Source organism: Lycorma delicatula, chromosome 9 (assembly GCF_047948215.1).
Source record: "Lycorma delicatula isolate Av1 chromosome 9, ASM4794821v1, whole genome shotgun sequence".
In the NCBI taxonomy this organism is placed as follows: Eukaryota; Metazoa; Arthropoda; class Insecta; order Hemiptera; family Fulgoridae; genus Lycorma; species Lycorma delicatula.
The window spans coordinates 23,745,207-23,763,251 of NC_134463.1; the positions used below are offsets into that span (position 1 = coordinate 23,745,207).

Sequence of the window (18,045 nt, forward strand, 5' to 3'; positions counted from 1 at the left end):
CTTTAATACATTTAATTTTTTGTGCTTCCTTTTGTTTCATTTATCAGTTATCAAATGTGTCGTTGATTATATTATCTTGATAATTTGAGTTCTGCCTTAATATAATTGCTTTAACAATGACAGTTCAAACTGAGATGTTCTGCCTCAGCTACCAAGCAGCCCTGACCTTGCTCTGTCATATTTTATTTTCCATTCTTAATTTTCTTGAATTCTTCAATTTTTCTTCCATTATTCATTATCTTTCAAAGAAAATGATCAACATTAATTTGTTTTTAATAAATTTACCATTACTTTTATAAAAACAATTTCAGTTGTTTATTTGTGAGTAAATATTAATTAGTTGTAAATGTTTATATTTTTTTCTAGTTTTGAATTTGGAGGAGAATTGGAATGAGTTGTATTTTCTCTTTGGGGGAAGAGTTGTCTGGTAATCTTTACAATTGAAATTACTGTATTAAACAAAAAAAATGAATTGAAAAGTTAATAAAGATTATGTGTTTCATTTAATTTTTTTTGTCATTAAACAAGTTTTATTTTATAATTTCAGGTAAAACATTCCAGTAGTTCACTATTTTCACATTTAAAAATTCAGAAAGATGAAGATTTGTATCGCCTAGGTGATGTAATTGTAAAAATATTTGAGGAATTTCAGCACATAGATAGAGTAACTGTACCAATGATGACATTCCTTGAAAGATTATTTAGTTCAGGATCTTTTAAAACAGTTCTTTTAAATCCAGACTGTGAATTCCCTATGAAAATTCTTAATTTAACTAAAATTGAAATTTCTCGAATGAGTAATGTAACTAAATTATCATCTAGTGTTGATGTCTTCTGTCAATTAATTCAGGTTTGTTGATTTTTAGATTTAAATATAAATAATAAAGATTGAGTTTTAAGTTTGTGAACTCGCTGCAGTATTTGTTGTGGTAGCATTTTACAGAAAATGCTATATGTCATCATATTGGCATTTTAACAGTAGACAATATCTTTTTAGTAAAGTTATTGTGTATGCACATATCTTTAGTAAACCAACACACAAAGGTTAAATTTCTCATCAAATTTGTCAAAAGTGAAGAGAAATACTCAATGATACTAAAATATTTGTAAGGATAGTGCTATGTAAACAACATCAGTTTGAGGATAATCAAACAGCTTCTTGATGAGCAGAAACAAAAGTGAGTTGAAGTTTGTAAGACTTCCTTTTGGGCACGAAACAAATTATTTACTATTACCTGACCCTGATGATGAAATTTTAAGCTTTTAGATTCATTAATCTAAAAGTACCTGCTCATATGGCACTGTGATTTAGTTTTTAGCAAGAAAAAGGATGGAAGCTATGTTGGAACACCTGTCCTACTCACCAGATCTGGTCCAGTGTGATATTTTTTTCTGTTTTATTAATAATTTCCAATCTCATTAATATTTAATTTAGATTGTATTAAATTAAGTTACAATCCCAAAATTGAGACTATAGTATACAATAGTATAGTAGACTATAGTATTTTTGTAAATTAACATTATGCATGTAAACTTCTTTATAACAACATTTTTTTTTCTTTACAATCTCATGTTATTATGAAATTTATTACAGATCATTCAAGTACATAGATCATTATCAAATTAGCGTTGATATTGAATTATTAGTACAAAAAGCTTGTTTCTTTCATAAACCTACCTTTTCCTTTTCAAAATTGACTCCATAATGTGGTCTATGATCTTTATTATTTCTTAAAATAAATCAGTTTTTGTAATTAATTACTAAGTCACACTTATTGTCTGTTAATAAAATTATTTTCTTAAAACAGGTTTCTGGTAAAGTAAGCCAAAAAGCATTGGGTCAGCTTTGTATATTTCTTTGTCATAAATTTGTTTGGTTAAGGCAAGTAACCGCTACAAAACTTTATGAGTCATTAATGGTGTATAATGAGGAATGTGGTCTTAGCGAGGAAAATCTTGAACAAGCAATGAGTATATTAAGTGAATCAGATTGGAATGTTTGGTCTATTGAACAGGCTAGAGAAGCTAGAAACAGTCTTTGTCAATTACTTAACATTCAGGCACCAAAATTGGTGCCTAAAAATAAGGTAATATATAATTTGAATAATTATAGATGATGTAGATAAAAATGATCACTATACATTATTACATCTTCACTGTTCTTCTCCTTTGTCCATTCCCAACCTCCTATTAATCAGTTTCATCTTTACATCCTTTAAAAAATTAGCTAATAAGCCTTATCTCTTACCTACTTCAAATGAATTACAATTCATTTGAATTTGCCAACTTTTTAAACCAAATTTTGCGTTGAAGAAATTTATAATGCAAATTATTGCGTTATAAGCTTGAAGAAATTATAATTAAGCATGTCAGCTGTATTTATATCTGATAATTTTTAGTATTAATATTAATATATTTGCACCCAACTGTAACTTAATTTTGTACTCCATTATGTAAAAGTATGGTTGAATTAACTAAATGTTTTTATATTAGACTGTTGCAGGTCCAACTTGATGTTCTTTTCAGTTCAGCAATTAGAATGTTACTAACTTTTTAAGCTTCTAAACAAATTATGAAATAATAAATAAATGCATGCATAGTAAATACTTTTTATATGTATTAATATATAAATATTAAAAATGTATTTTAATTTAATTTATAACTTATAACATTTTATTAATTATTAATAAAAATATATATGATTTTTTTTAGTTTTGTTAATGTGTCCTTTATCCTGTGTCCTTTCATCTGTTGTAGAAAATAGACATAATTTGTAGAAAAAATAAATAACAAGACTAATCCCAGTCTCTTTTAACTTTAACTAAAGAGTATTGCTGATCCACTTAGTCAGTTCTCTTTGCAGGCATAGATGCATGCAAATACTCTATATATCGTACTACTCTGTCATTCGTACATGTGCGAATGACACATGGAAGAATAGACACATGGAAGAATAATGCAATATTTACAGGATGGAAAATAAAAAGTATGGTCTATGATAGGGGTGTCAAACACGGCCCGTGATGAACATTTTTGCGGCCCAGGTCAACATATAAAATAAAATAGAAATGTGAATTAGAAACGAAACCAGCATATAAAATTATAATATACTTTATTTATTATCTTACAACTGGTTAATTTATATTATGCTTATTGATTTGTGCAGTTATTATCTGCTTGGTAAGTTAATATTCAAGACAAAACATTGATATTATAATTAAAATGTTTTATTATTTTCTGTTAATGATATCGAAGCCAAGTGGTAGTAAAACTAAACGAAAAATCGCCGATGAAGAACAAATATTCCAACAAGTAAAATGGGAAGTATTTTTGCTGTGAAGTAAATGGTAAAATAATATGTTTGATTTGCAATAGTACCATTAATGTACCGAAGTCATTACATGTCATTACAATCAACAACTAATAATTACGAAGGATTAATGAGACAAGAGAAGTAACTTGCATGTACCGGCCTTTTCATTTTCTTGCAATACTTTACTAAATATTGACTGTTGTTTTTTCATACCGAACTTGAGCTCTTTCAACTTCTCTTGAAAGAGCTACGTCTTGTCAGAGTTGATAGCTAACACTCGAAGCCTTTTACTGAAGGTGATTTCATCAAGAAATGTCTAATTAAAGCTGCAGAAATTGTGTCCTGAAAATTTAAAGGCTTTTCAAAGAAAGAAAGTTTTTTTCTAGTTTTGAAAGTTTTTCCATTGCCTGTGATGAGAGTACGGACATTGGTGGCATAGCTCAATTAGCTGTGTTTTTTCGTGCTTGCGACAAGGATTTAACCATTTTTGAGGAATTATTGGAGTTAATACCGATGCATGGTACTACATATATTTAATAGTGTTTTTGAACTTCTGCAAAAATACAATCTACCTCTGTCAAAATTAAATTCTGTAGCTACAGATGGCGCTCATTCCGTGACCAGAAAAAACAAAACAACGGCTTTGTAGCATTACTACAACAAAAAGTTAGTGAAATTCCAAAAATTCATCATACACAAGAATTATACATGCATTATACATCAAGAAGTACTATGCACAAAGGTAATCAAAATGGAGAATGTTTTGTCATATATAAAAAAAGTTTTAAATTTTATAAGATCTTGAGGCTTAAATCGACAATTCACTGCTTTAAGTGAATTAGATTGTACATATTCGGGTTTAAGATTTAATGCACTTCCCAATGTGCAACAAGAACAAATCGAGTTTAGTTGATACTGCATCTTATCAAAAATACGCAGAAAAAGATTTTAATTCTTTGGAAGACAAATTTTTGTTTGTTTTTTCGATTTTCTCAATAAATATAGACTCAATACCCAGTAATATGCAAATGGAAGTGATTGAGATTCAAATTTGAAGGCAAAATTCATTGAAGTGGGTGTGCCTGAATTTTACAAATATTTACCGGCAAGGTTTGAAAATACTTGAAAATTCACATATGAAATTATTTCCATGTTTGGAAGTACTTATCAGTGCGAGCAATTATTTGTTATGAATGGAAATAAATCTCCTGTCTGAAACTGTATTAACGCTCACGTTGGGTCAATTTTGAAAGTAGTTTCGGCCAATAGAATTTCTCCTGAAATAGGAAAGATAATAGCAGAGAAAGAGATGTCAAGTATCAGGACGTAAACAATAATTTAACTTTATATATGTTTATTACAATGTACTATTCAAAATAAAAATATTTGTTTCTATTGAACATTGATTTTTTTTTTTGCGGCCCACCTAAAGTTAAGCATTGTTTATTTGGCCCAAGTTAGCTTTTGAGTTTGACACCCCTGGTCTAAGAGAACTTCCTTTTTCTCCGGTAACTACCGGATAATTCTTCAGAGGAGTATGAGTGTGAATGAAGTGTAGGTCTTGTACATTCTCATTTTGACCATACCTGAGATGTGTGGTTAATTGAAACCCAACCACCAAAGAACACCGGTATCCACGATCTAGTATTCAAGTCCATGTAAAAATAGCTGGCTTAGGACTTGAACGCTGGAACTCTCGACTTCCAACAGCTGATTTGGGAAGACGCGTTCACCACTAGACCAACCCGGTGGGTCTGGTCTAAGAGAACTACACTACAGTTTACTTTACTTTCCACCAGTAAAAATAAAATTAATTGTAAAAATAATTTGTCCCTAATAGTTCTCCAAGAAACTAATCTATACATCACACACAAGAAAAGGGTGAAGTGAATATAAACTCAATATGTGCACCATAAATTCTATTTTTAAACGTGTAACAATGACACCTGGAAGGTAATACAATACAATACAATTTTTTAAATATTTCAATTTTCTAATTAATTAATTATTAAAATAAAAATACAGTTAGAAATATAGATTAAACAATAAACATCCTTCCATTAATAGAGATTCGGATTATAAAATTAATAGTACAAATTACAAAATGCTGTTAATAATATTTTAAAACAAAAATTTATTCATAATAAATATTTACAGCACTGATACTTTTTTATGCAATATAAAATTATGTATTCTGTTTAATAGAAAAATTAAATAAGTTACAAAAATAAATAATTACATAATTACAAAAAATTGTGAAGCATAACAATTACTGACCATTATATAGAACAGATTTTAATAACATTGATACAGATTTTTACTGTATCTTTTACCTTTTAAATTATTACTATTCATGAACATACAAACTCCTTTAGAAATAAAGCACAATAAGTGCTTTTCAAAACATGAATTTTTATGTACATGACAACATTTGATGAAAATGCACTGACTGAGATAGTACTTCAATAATTAATGAAAAGCACCTGGTAGTTAAATTATAAGAATATACTTTAGTTCTGTTTCCAACATTTGACAAGTACAGTCAATTACTTTTCTTTTTTACAATATTCTTTGAGAGCATTAGTAGTCTATGTATTGGCCAGTAACTTGATCCTTTACGTATTTACAAAAACAATAATAGTAATTTTTAATAGTTCTTTTGAAAATAAATAATATACTGACATAGATAATACACTAACTTTAAATAACACGTATTATCTATAGAATATAGGTGATACATTTGATTGTAGGTGATATATTTCCTGTCGACCAGTAAATTCTGCTGTTTAATAAATATTTAATATACACTCAGTAAGCAGTTTAGCTTTATATTGTGGAGCTTGCTCCAGAATTTCTTTTTATTATCTCTCGATGGACGTACAATGTAGATAGTCCCATATACAACTGTCGAGCAAATGTCCTAAGTAAAACAGCTAAATGAAGTAAAATTTACAACAGTTCTTTCACTATCAATGCCCGTGGAAAATAATACAACATAATTAGAATTTAAGAGATTATAAAACTTATACTCCTACAATCATAATTAAAAAGATGTAAAAATGTAAACATATTTTATAAATACACACACACACATGCTTTTATATAATTCTATAACCAAAAAGAGGTTGGTTTCATACATTAAAGATATTTAAACTTACTGTAAGAGTTTTTTTTTTTAAATGACTGTAAATGAACAAGCATATTTCAACTACTTGTATTTTATGTACCATTGTATATCATCTAACATATTTTATACACATTACATCAGATATCATTTCATGCCATTAACATATTACTTCAAATACTTCTATTAAGTCAGAGGGCATTAATTACTTTACATACATAATTTTATACATCTAATTTATCATATTTCTTTCTCTTATTGTTGTTTATTTATTATACTTAAATAAAAATATAAAAAAATTTATATAAATAAATTAAACAGTAATATTTTATATTATATTATTTATATACATATCCAACTGAGCTGATATATATAAAAAATAAATTGAGCATAAAAATATCAGTGCCAGCCTGAATAAATTTAACTTTTCATTTAATTTTTAAAAAGAATAATAAACAAGGAAACTACAACATGAATAAAAAGGTATTTTTATTCAACCATATTATTTGAGGGGAAGAATACACATTAAATAAGTACATGAAATAGATATAAGGGGAGAGTGAAAACACAAAAGAAAAATAATACAATTACAAGAAAAAAAGCTGTTAAAATGTTGTGGAATGTAATTAGTTTTTTAATTGTTTTAAATAACAGAAAAAAAATTAATATACCTTCTTTAACAATATAAAATGTAACAAAATATTTTCACATTTGTATACACTGTTAATTCACCAGTCAAAAAAAAATTAACATTTATAAAACATTCAATTCTGTTATGTACGAGTATTATGAATCAAAATTAATATACAAAGCATATATAAATATTTATCACACAAATATTATTTATACTACATAAACAGAGAAAAAGTGTTAACATAAAAAAAACAACCTAATAAACTTTAAAATTATATATGGAAGAAAAATAAATACAAGTTGTTATTACATTACTTGTGTTTTTCTTTTTTTTTATATAAGACTAATAAATTACATGGAAATGCAAAATTCTATATAACACTGAATATGCAACTTCTTTTATTTACACAGTAAGCAGCAAAAAAGTCAGTTAACCTTTCCTGCTCACTATTCCCAATCTACAAATTGTAATGAAATACTGAATAATATTTCAAAGGGAATAATTAAAACCCAATGTTAAGAAAAGTTACACAAATTTTATAAAGATGACAAAAACCCTAATTACTTTGAACGGCAGCTCACAGAAATTTTTAAAGAATACAATTAATATTTTACAAACTAATCAATACATGATTCAATGATTAAACAACTGAATTAAGAAATGAAATGATCATACTGTTTCCAAAAATAGAATGATGAATGAAGAAAAAATTAACTATTTTTGATGTTATGTTATATGACTATAGAACACAAAATCTAGGTTTTGTGAATCAATAAGTTCTTAGTGTAATATTGTTACTAATTTATGCTAATTAATTTGTCTATTTACATATCTTTCATAGTTATAAGTACACCAAAAATAACATGGATGTTATATAAAGAAATAAATACAATTCTTTAAAATTTACTTGTGGACTGAACTTACACTAAATTATATTTCAGCAGTTCTTGGTTAACTAACTTTTTCTTCATGATAATTATTTCATGAAAAATACAATTAATGAATAAATTTAACTGTTTAGCAACAATGCATAATTATTAACAATAACAAAATTATTTTAATAAATTGTAAGGAAAGAATAGAACAAGCGGAAGCTGTATGTATTATATATATATATATATATATATATATATATATATATATAAAATGAAAATGGTAACAAAATGCCTAGAAAAAAAAAGATATAACGGTACAATAATAATACCTATATACACCTTATACATATTTCCTGTCATCAATGTATATATATAAAAGCAAGTAATTCAGAGAGAATCAATCAACACTGCAAAAGTATGATTCCCCAAAATAGTTTTCACTAGTATGGAAAAGAATTTTCTTCTATTAGGAAACTACTCACATTTTTCCTATGTTTCTAAGTTAATGCAGAGAACCTTTATTAACTCTTATCCAACATTAAATACATTATATGTTTAAACTATCATTCCATTTTGTAAGCAATAAAAGATTGGCTTTAGTTATTTTATGATTGTAAAATGTGATAAATACTAAAGAAAATAATGTATACAAAATGTTATTTTAATCTTTTACAAACTGTAAAAAAATAATAAATGCAATATTACAAACACAAATTTTGTGGCACTGCTTTCAATAATATGCTAACTTAATTGGTTTTGAATATATTAAAAACAAAAATGTCAGAATAACTTGATCTTCACCAATCTTGAATTCAAAATCTGTGTAATTTTAAGATGTAATATAAAGTGGGTGGCTGTAAACAACTTATCGTCCTTTGTGTGTTGTAGCCCAGTAAACAATTGACAGTCATGGAACATCAATATCCTCTAAAAAAGTGTTTTAATAATTCTTGATGCTATTTTGAAGTTATTTCTTCCTTTTTATTTTCCAAAATTCTATGGAGATGAACATTTAACAACATCCAACAAGAATCATAGAAGGTAATGAAAATTAAACTGACTGAAAACAACTTCTATATGTCTTCTAATCACATTATAAAAAAAATTATGCATACTCCCATAGAGTTATTTTGAATTAGATGGTAATTATTTTGACAAAAAAGCAAGTTTTTTTTTAAAGAAACATACAGGCATATCATATACATAAGATTGAAACAAATTTGAAAAAAAATGTTATAATTTATCTTTTAAATAAATTATTAAATGATTAACATTATAATAAGTATATTTACTGTATATTCTAATTATGATATCCTGACAACATTATGATTAATGATGCAGTATGTATGTAGAAAAGCAAAACACCAGATGACACATATTTTTCAGTGTGTTATAAATAACTACTTACTACATTATTTGATTAATGTTTTACATATTAACATATTTATATAAATCATTATAATAATTAACTACAATGAAATTAAAAATTATATATACCGTACACTAAATTATATTAATAAATATCAAATAGTAGCACAAACAGTTTTTAACATTAATAAATGCATATGTTTTATACTTACATTACTAACTAAATAATAATCAAATAACTATGTATAATTTATATATAGAATATTAATTATGTTCCATTTAATAATATAAATGTGCTAATAGATCCAATCTGCAAATGTATGTTCTTTTTTATCAGTTTATTCTTCAACAGAATGAGCAGCCTGATCCAGGATGGTTTCAAATGAAAATGGAGTGAAATGATAACCTTGACCACTGTAGAATTTTGATTGAAATTCCACCCTGAATATAATAAGAAAAAACAAAACAATTACTAAAAAAGTACCATAAATACATTCAACATTTGTTATATCAGGGATCGGCCACAGCCAAAAAAAAGAAAACTGCCATTATCGAATTTGTTAATATTAAAAAATGCATGGAAATGTTATTTTAACTTTTTTCAATTTTCTAAATAAATGTCTCATTATTGTGCTTAGAATGTGCAGAATTGCACATACATAGTGAAACCTCCCAACATTTTTCTGGAAATAAAAAATTCTTAATTTATGTGGACATTTCTCAGCCAGAGTTGTATAATCAATCTTCTCCATGCGGATCGTAAATTCTTAACACACTGAGCTGCTATGACTGGTAACTATTGTGGTAAATAGTTAAATCATAATCAAAAGCCAATAAAGTATGATTTATTTTATTTGAAATAATTTAAGTCTTGCATCATCTGTCACTTATCTTTTCTGAAAAAAGTGTTAATATTTAGTATTAAGTATTTTTAACACATTATGTTATGTTACTGTGCTTTAAAAGTAGTGGTCATAATATGTTGAGCATTCAATATTTATATAATTTAGAAATTCTAATAAAGTGGGGTTATGGTAGTGTGCTTATAATCCTCTCCCTTATTTTCTTGAAATAAATTTCATTTCTATTCAACAATCCTTTCAAGAAGTACCACAAAATTTACGACTGTTTCTAGAAGGTGCTAAACTTTAAAAAAAAATTACCAAAAGGGGTCAACATAGGACTGACACCGTGAAAATGTGAGCCAAAGTGAATTAAAAGTTACTGAGTAAAGCAAAGGGAGAAAAAAAGTGGTATTCGGAAGGTTGTCCAGCATTTTAAAATTGCATAACTTCTCAAAAAAGAAAAAAATTTAAATCATCTACATGCTGAAAACTATATGTAATTTATGACACATTTTAAGGGCTGGCCCAAGGGTAGTGTTTGACTGGTTCAAGCAGATGAATATTAAGAAAATTACAGTTTATGGATCTGTGCTTCAAGAAATCCAAAAGCAGCAAGGGCTAAATAATTTTGTTCCTCCTGTGGTTGGGAAAATTTTGGCAATATGCACTGTATTTCTTTCAAAACATTACCTGTTGAAGGCTACGTAACTTGAACTATGTTTAATACTTTAATACTCCCTAATATACAAATATTCCCTCAACAGTTAAATTTTTTTCATGCCAAAAATCTCATTGTACATATATGGACTTTTGACTGGATTAAGTATTCTAATCTTAAGTCTAGTGGTTTTCTACTGAAATGGGCACATTCATTTTTTTTTTACACTATCTATCCAATATTTCTCATGGTGTATATAATATACTTCTAAGATATAAGTGACACTAATGAGAGTAGCTTTCGGTGACAGCAATAATGTTCACTGTGCAGTTACCCTACAACTGATATAGGTTTGGCACTTAACATACATACAAGTTTAATGGAAATGGATTCCACATTTAATATTTTCTTCCAGAAATTTCATCATCAATTAGATCACTTCCTCTTCCCACAAATTTGCAGTTCCCTAAATGGTTAAAATAATTTTTGATCAACTGATTGGCCATGTCCTCTGCAATCTTTTCATTACCTCATATGATCTGTTGGTGAGAACATTTCACTCAGTCCAGGTTGAGCTTTATAAATACAAACAAGTACATTCACCCTAAACCGTCACCATCACTAGATTACAAGTCATCACAATGATTGATTTGCATATAACAATTTCACATTAATATTTATTCTTAAACACTTGTTTCTTTTTTAAAGATATTAAGATATTTTGAAATAATTTCTTAAATTATACTAAAGTTATATTTTGTTAGCAAACCTACACTATTTAAAAAAATAGTAGGTTTGCTACTTAAAATTTTTTTGCAAAAGATTGCTCAAATTAAAATATATAAACATTAAATTACGATGAAAATTTGTTAAAATTATTTCTCAATTTTTCTCTTTTTAACACCTAGTATTAATATCGTTAAGTTCAAAACTATCAAAAGAAATACTGATATTATAATACCTGAATACAGGCTAATTAAAATTACCAAAAAAATAGAAATCATAAAATTCAATCAACCGATGAAGAAATTAACATATAAAAATGGTACTTAAAATGCTGACATTAAAATTCAAAAATTTTTTAAATAGTAAAAAATAAAAAACAAAATACCAGTGTAAACGAAGAGTGTGAAGAAAAGCAGATAAACCTTCCATAAGGACAAGAATTCCAACTGTAAGAACAGCCCAGAAAGAAAATATAATCCACAGGAATATACCACCGACCCAACTTTCTGATTGGAGACCTCTTTGCAACACCATAGACCACAATACTTCAGACAATTCTGAAATCAACAATATGTTTTATTGGCATATTAAACAGGTATACTAATCTGTTTAACTATTAGTAGATAAATATCATTTATAAAAATTACAACTACATATTGATGTGATGAAAATACAAATTCAACCGAATCTAAAAACAACAAAAATGTACCACTTTTTTTACAGTATTCAAATTATAATTTATTTCTATGCCTTAACCCCTTGTCTCCCGCTGGTCACTATATTAACCACTAATAATCAATTTTGTAAATTCAAATTTCTCATGAACCATTTAACATAGAAAAAAGATTTTTATATGGATTTAATCACAACACTTTTAATTATGAGAAAATGCAATAAGCATAACAGCCGTGTATAGTGTAGATATTTCACAAGGGATCAAACAAAAAAACTAGTTTTTATAAACTAAAAAATATATTACCATACAATATAAAAAAAATTCATTATCAGCATTTTGCTATTTAGCAGGTCCTTACGCAGCACTGATTGGCTCTCCATTCTTTCCTATTTTCAATTAACCTTTTTGTACAAACATAAAATTTTCTTACCTTAATATCATCAGCCAGTTAGATGTTTATTTGTCTTCATTTTCCACTCTTACTATTCACTGTACCCTCTAAGACAACCTTGTAACAAACAGTCCTTCCATAACACATGTCCAAACAGTTTCTTTTCTACCACTCTTATAGTAGAAATCTACCTTCTCTCTCTCTCCCACTCTCTCTCTCTAATCATTACTAATTCTGTCTGTCCACTTTACCTTTTCCATCCTTCTCTAGATCCACATTTTGAAAGCTTCTAATTTTCCTTGCAGAAAGTTCACGTCTCTGCCCCATAAAAAACATTTGGCAAGTCTTTTCCTCATGTGTTTATCAAGCTTACTTCAACTAGCTTCTTTTTTTTGCTATTGCAATTGTAATTTTTTTCCTTTGTGCATCTCCTATCATCACAGACTCATTTAAAGACTACCTAGATATTTAAAGGACTCCTACTGTTCAATTAAAAAAAAAAAAATTAATTATAAAAAATCCTATCCACTGCTGTCTTTAAACTCAGAGTTTAATTTTTGAATTTTATTTATTTATTACACCATTTAATCATAGAGACTCCCACGTGCAATATTTCCAAAGCATCCTGTATGGGAAAAGAATTACAAAAATGTAAACTCATTGTTTGGGATGAATGCACGATGGCACATAAAAAATCGCTTAAAGCTCTTGATCGATCGTTATGAGATTTGCATGGAAACGTTCAACCATTCGGGAATGCTTTGATATTGAGAGCAGAAAATTTTAGGCAAACATTGCCTGTAATTTCTCGAGCGACACCAGCAGACGAAATAAATGCTTGCCTGAAATATTCAACACTGTGGTGACACGTACGTATATTGCAGTTGACTACGAATATGCGTGTCCAGTTGCAGAATGATCCATCAGCTGAGGTATTCTCACGACAGTTACTGGACATTGGAAATGGACAGCTGCCAGTCGATGAGATGTCTAGACGAATATCATTTCCTGATAATTTTTGTAATTTAGTAACATCGAAAGAAGAACTGATCAAAAAAGTATTTCCTGATATTCAAATTAATCATAGAAATCACGATTGGCTCAGTGAACGAGCTATCCTTGCCGCAAAGAATAAAGATGTCTATCAATTTAATAATGTTATTCAATCCAGCATTCAAAGTGAGGAAATTACATATAAGTCGACAGAGACCGTTGTGGAAGCAGATGAAGTAGTTAATTATCCAACGGAATTTTTAAACTCACTTGATCTGCCAGGGATGCCACCACACATATTAAAATTGAAAATAGGTGTGCCAATTATCCTGTTGCGGAATATTAATCAACCAAAACTCTGCTACGGCACGCGACTTGCAGTTAAGAAATTGATGAATAACGTAGTGGAAGCAACGATTTTAACGGGGCCTTTCAAAGGTGAAGATGTCCTCATTCCTCGAATACCCATGATCCCGACCGATACACCATTTCAATTTAAAATTTCAATTGCAATTCCCAATTCGATTGGCATTTGCAATCACAATCAATAAAGCTCAATCTTTAGAATTGTGTGGTTTAGATTTAGATGCGGATTGCTTCTCACATGGACAACTATATGTGCGTGTTCCCGAGTAGGCAAATCAGATAGCCTTTATATCTACGCAGACAGTGGAAAAACAAAAAATATTATATATCCACAAGTATTGCAAAATTAAACTTCTATGAAACGTATGCTTTGTTTTGTTTCTCATTTCTCATCCATGCAACCACAATGTGCCACAGCGAAGTGTGGCAGGTACAGCTAGTTTAATCATAATTAATAAAAAGACCTGCATTTTTTTATTATCTGTTAACATTCTTGGAACCCATCGAGCATAAATTTTACTGTAATTTAGGTGGTAAAAATTTCATGTAACAGAGAATGTGAACATACAGGAAATTATTTGTCTAATGTGAAACATGGTTCTCTTTAACATGTCTATCAATCTGCTCTTTTATCTGTTCAATAATGAGAGTAGAGCATCCTGAGCGTTGCTGATCATGAATAGATGTTCTCCATGCTATAAATAAACGACACAATTTCCTTCATTCATTACACTGTCACATATACGACAATGAATTTCCACATGATTGCACATTCATAAAACCTACAATGTGTACCTCAGTCAGCAAGATTATCAGTTTTTTTATTCATTATAAATACACACACACACAAAATCATTCCATGTCATAGAATAGCTACCAAATTTCATACAGCACTAGTAGAACAAATGAGATCAGCTGGCCTTGACCCATTGTTGAGTGAAGCTGCATGTATCAATCCTTACTTTCTGGACAACCATAGTAGATATAAATAAATGTCTTAAGAGAAATTTGTTTCTAAACGAGATACCTGTGTTCTTTGGTGGTTGGGTTTCAATTAACCACACATCTCAGGAATGGTCAAACTGAGAATGTACAAGACTACATACACTTCATTTACATTCATCCATATCATTCTCATTCATACTCTGAAGTATTATCTAAATGGTAGTTACCGGAGGCTAAACAGGAAAAAAAAGATAGCCTTGCCTGGAATGCAATGAAAAGAAGAACCATGCTTCTACTTTATTTACAAGAACTGTTTAATTTAAATTAGGATAGTAATTATGCTAGATTTCATGAGTTAAAACAGATGTGTATTAACTTTTATTGTAGTAAAAATCTGAGAATAGGAACCACAGAAAAAAGGCACTTGAAAAGTAACATAACTAATGAGGAGATTACCTAAGGAAATGTTTTTTGTAAAGCTTACTAATTAGGAGAGAAAAGTGGATTTCATATATCATTTTGCCATAATGGCATTAAATAAACAATATAATGAAAAGACTGACAAAAGAATTTGTAAAAGAAGGCTGCAACAGAAAAAGAGTATCACTCTACCAAGCTCTGCGGCAGAGTGGTAGCATCTCTGCCTTTCATACAGAAGGTACTTGAATCCAGACTTCTTGTTACAACAAAATTGTTTTACATCATAAAAAAAGAGATCTGGTAGTTTTAATTTGCGTTAAGCCTGTAATTACTGATTTGAGTAAATAAATAAATAATTTGAGTTGATTTATAAAAAAACAGGAGATACAATTTTCACATTCCAAGCTTAAGAGAAAAGTAGTGGTGAAATTATATCAGAGATGTTCTGTCAAATATTATTAAACATTGTTCCGATTATGCAGCAGGCAAAGCTACTAACTGAAAATATATATTTTCAATATCTTCCACAAACAGAAAGAGCTGTTATAGACTGCTTTTTTTAATGCAGTCTATTACAAAATCATATTCTTATATAATTTGAATGCAAGATTAAAAAACAGTTAAATCAGTAAAAAAATTAAACTTTTACTGGTATAATAAAAATATCTTACTAGTATATCAGTTACATAAAGTTTATTACTTAAATAATTAGTCATAATTTATTAGTTTAAAATTATGTGAATTTCACACCTAACAGTTTTTTAGTTAGACTTTCAAATAAACTGTTATTACACTTATCTTAGTGAGAAGTTAGTTTCATTTGAGCCAATCAAGATTAGAATTATAAATAAAAAAAACAAAAGTTAATTATCTTAATGAATAGTTCATATTACTTACGGGCATGAGCCAATGACAAAGCCCAAAGTCGAAGATATGAAGCAGTATGACTTACAGATCCAAGTACATATTCGATTGTATGTATCCCCTGATGAATAAACATTTCACCTATGTCATGTTCTTCTTCCCTGATTGGCGGCTGAGCTGGTTGTGATGCCGGTGGCATACCACTTTCAATATCACCATTTTCTCCGACACCGTGATGATTACTCAGCTATGGACAAAATACAAAGTATATCAGAAAAATTTAATAAATATCATGATTAATATTTACAAATTTTTTCAAACTCTAAACGTGTGGGAAATTCAGTTTAAATTCAGCTACTAGGTAAATAAATAGTTAAAGTTAGTTTTCAATAAACTGTACTAGGTAAATATACTGCACTATACATTTTAGGAAATAAGTTTACACGCATAGTTTTTTTTTAATATTGCATATGTTTCATAAAATAATTATATTTATTTTTTCAAACTGTCGTGAGTATTTAAAAACTAATCTACATTAATAGAACAAATCATCATAATAAAAACACATCAAGCTGTCATGGTTTCTATCCATAAGTATTTAGAAATCAATAACAAAAATAATTAATATGACTTTTAGGAAGTATTTGTATTATATGTGGTTAGTTTCCTTTTATAATTTCTCTTAAGTAAACAAAGGCTCTCTTAAACATTGTTTCCAACATTTTAAATTAATTTTACAACTATAATCAAATTCATAATTTTCTAAACATTCAAATAATGCCACTCTTTCCTTGAAATATGCATTACAATATGAAATACAAGTATGTAATTATCTGTGCTAAACTATAAAAAAATATCCTCAATGAAGATAAAAAAAACTGTCACCAATTAGGTTTTGCAGATATTTCAACTTAAAATTTAAAAAAAATGTTAATTATAATCTTATTTATTATTTTTTTTTGTGGTAATAATTTGACTACTGCATAAGCATTAGGAAAGATTAGAAAGCCTAACTTTACTCAATCCAAACATAGTAAAGATTTTAATAAAAATGTAAAATGAGAATCTATAAATCACTCTGAAAACTATTAAAAATTGATTGGAGGTCCTACATCATACCATACAAACACTAAGGTCATAGAAACTCGAAGAGATCCTTCTTACCTCTTATCCTTAGCATGGATTTAGAGGTAATCTAGAAAAAACTCACCTAACAGGAAAGTGGCAAGAATAAGAGAACAGGATGGATGATGTTACAGGAATGATATACTCAAAGAAAGATTGTAAAAGGAGACAAAGAACCTCTTCCAAATAAATATCAAAGGTCTGTCCAAACAGCGGATATCCATCTTCCCCGATAAAAACTCTTAACCCTGGATGATAACTGTACAGTACTAATCAATATTTTTATGCAGAACAGCTCAAAAATAAAGTAAAATTGATTGCTTTCCTTTCAGTTAATAAAGAACCACTTGAGGAACATATATAATAATATAATGTATATTATATATATATTTTTTTTGTTGAAAATATAAATAATTCATTAATATATTGAACACTATATAAGCAAATTTAATAAATAATATATGAAATACAAACCATCAAAACACAGTAATTAGATAAGTTAAACTTACCATATTAATTTCCAATATAATAGATTTTCACAATATTCCACAGCTTCAGTTGGCAATAAATTCTATAATTACATTAAAACATATTTCTAATAATTTGTCTTTTTATTCAAAGAATAAATCATTTCAGTTTGAATGCAATATTTACACGTACATACATAATACAATTCAATTTTAAAAGAGAAAATAATTTTGAATTGTTTTATGTAGTAATAA

At 28.1% G+C, this 18,045-nt stretch overlaps 2 protein-coding genes across 8 annotated transcripts in view; one reads left to right on the top strand and one right to left on the bottom strand.

The window, feature by feature from the left end:
- The window catches only part of Tbcd (tubulin folding cofactor D), a 43,347-nt gene extending 40,650 nt beyond the window's left edge, over window positions 1-2,697 (top strand). The window contains exons 17-19 of the mRNA XM_075374767.1: window positions 548-850; window positions 1,809-2,087; window positions 2,494-2,697. Coding sequence (XP_075230882.1) covers window positions 548-850; window positions 1,809-2,087; window positions 2,494-2,514 — 603 coding nt within the window. The 3' untranslated portion in view covers window positions 2,515-2,697. The remainder of the gene's footprint in view (window positions 1-547; window positions 851-1,808; window positions 2,088-2,493) is intronic.
- Window positions 2,698-5,217: 2,520 nt separating this feature from the next.
- The window catches only part of Vha100-1 (V-type ATPase subunit a family protein Vha100-1), a 130,208-nt gene continuing 117,380 nt past the window's right edge, over window positions 5,218-18,045 (bottom strand). For all 7 annotated transcript variants that reach the window (XM_075375679.1, XM_075375675.1, XM_075375678.1 and 4 more), the window contains 3 exons: window positions 16,232-16,445; window positions 11,929-12,100; window positions 5,218-9,755 (listed from right to left, as the gene is read on the bottom strand). In XM_075375679.1, the coding sequence (XP_075231794.1) occupies window positions 9,653-9,755; window positions 11,929-12,100; window positions 16,232-16,445 (489 nt within the window). In that variant the 3' untranslated portion in view covers window positions 5,218-9,652. The remainder of the gene's footprint in view (window positions 9,756-11,928; window positions 12,101-16,231; window positions 16,446-18,045) is intronic.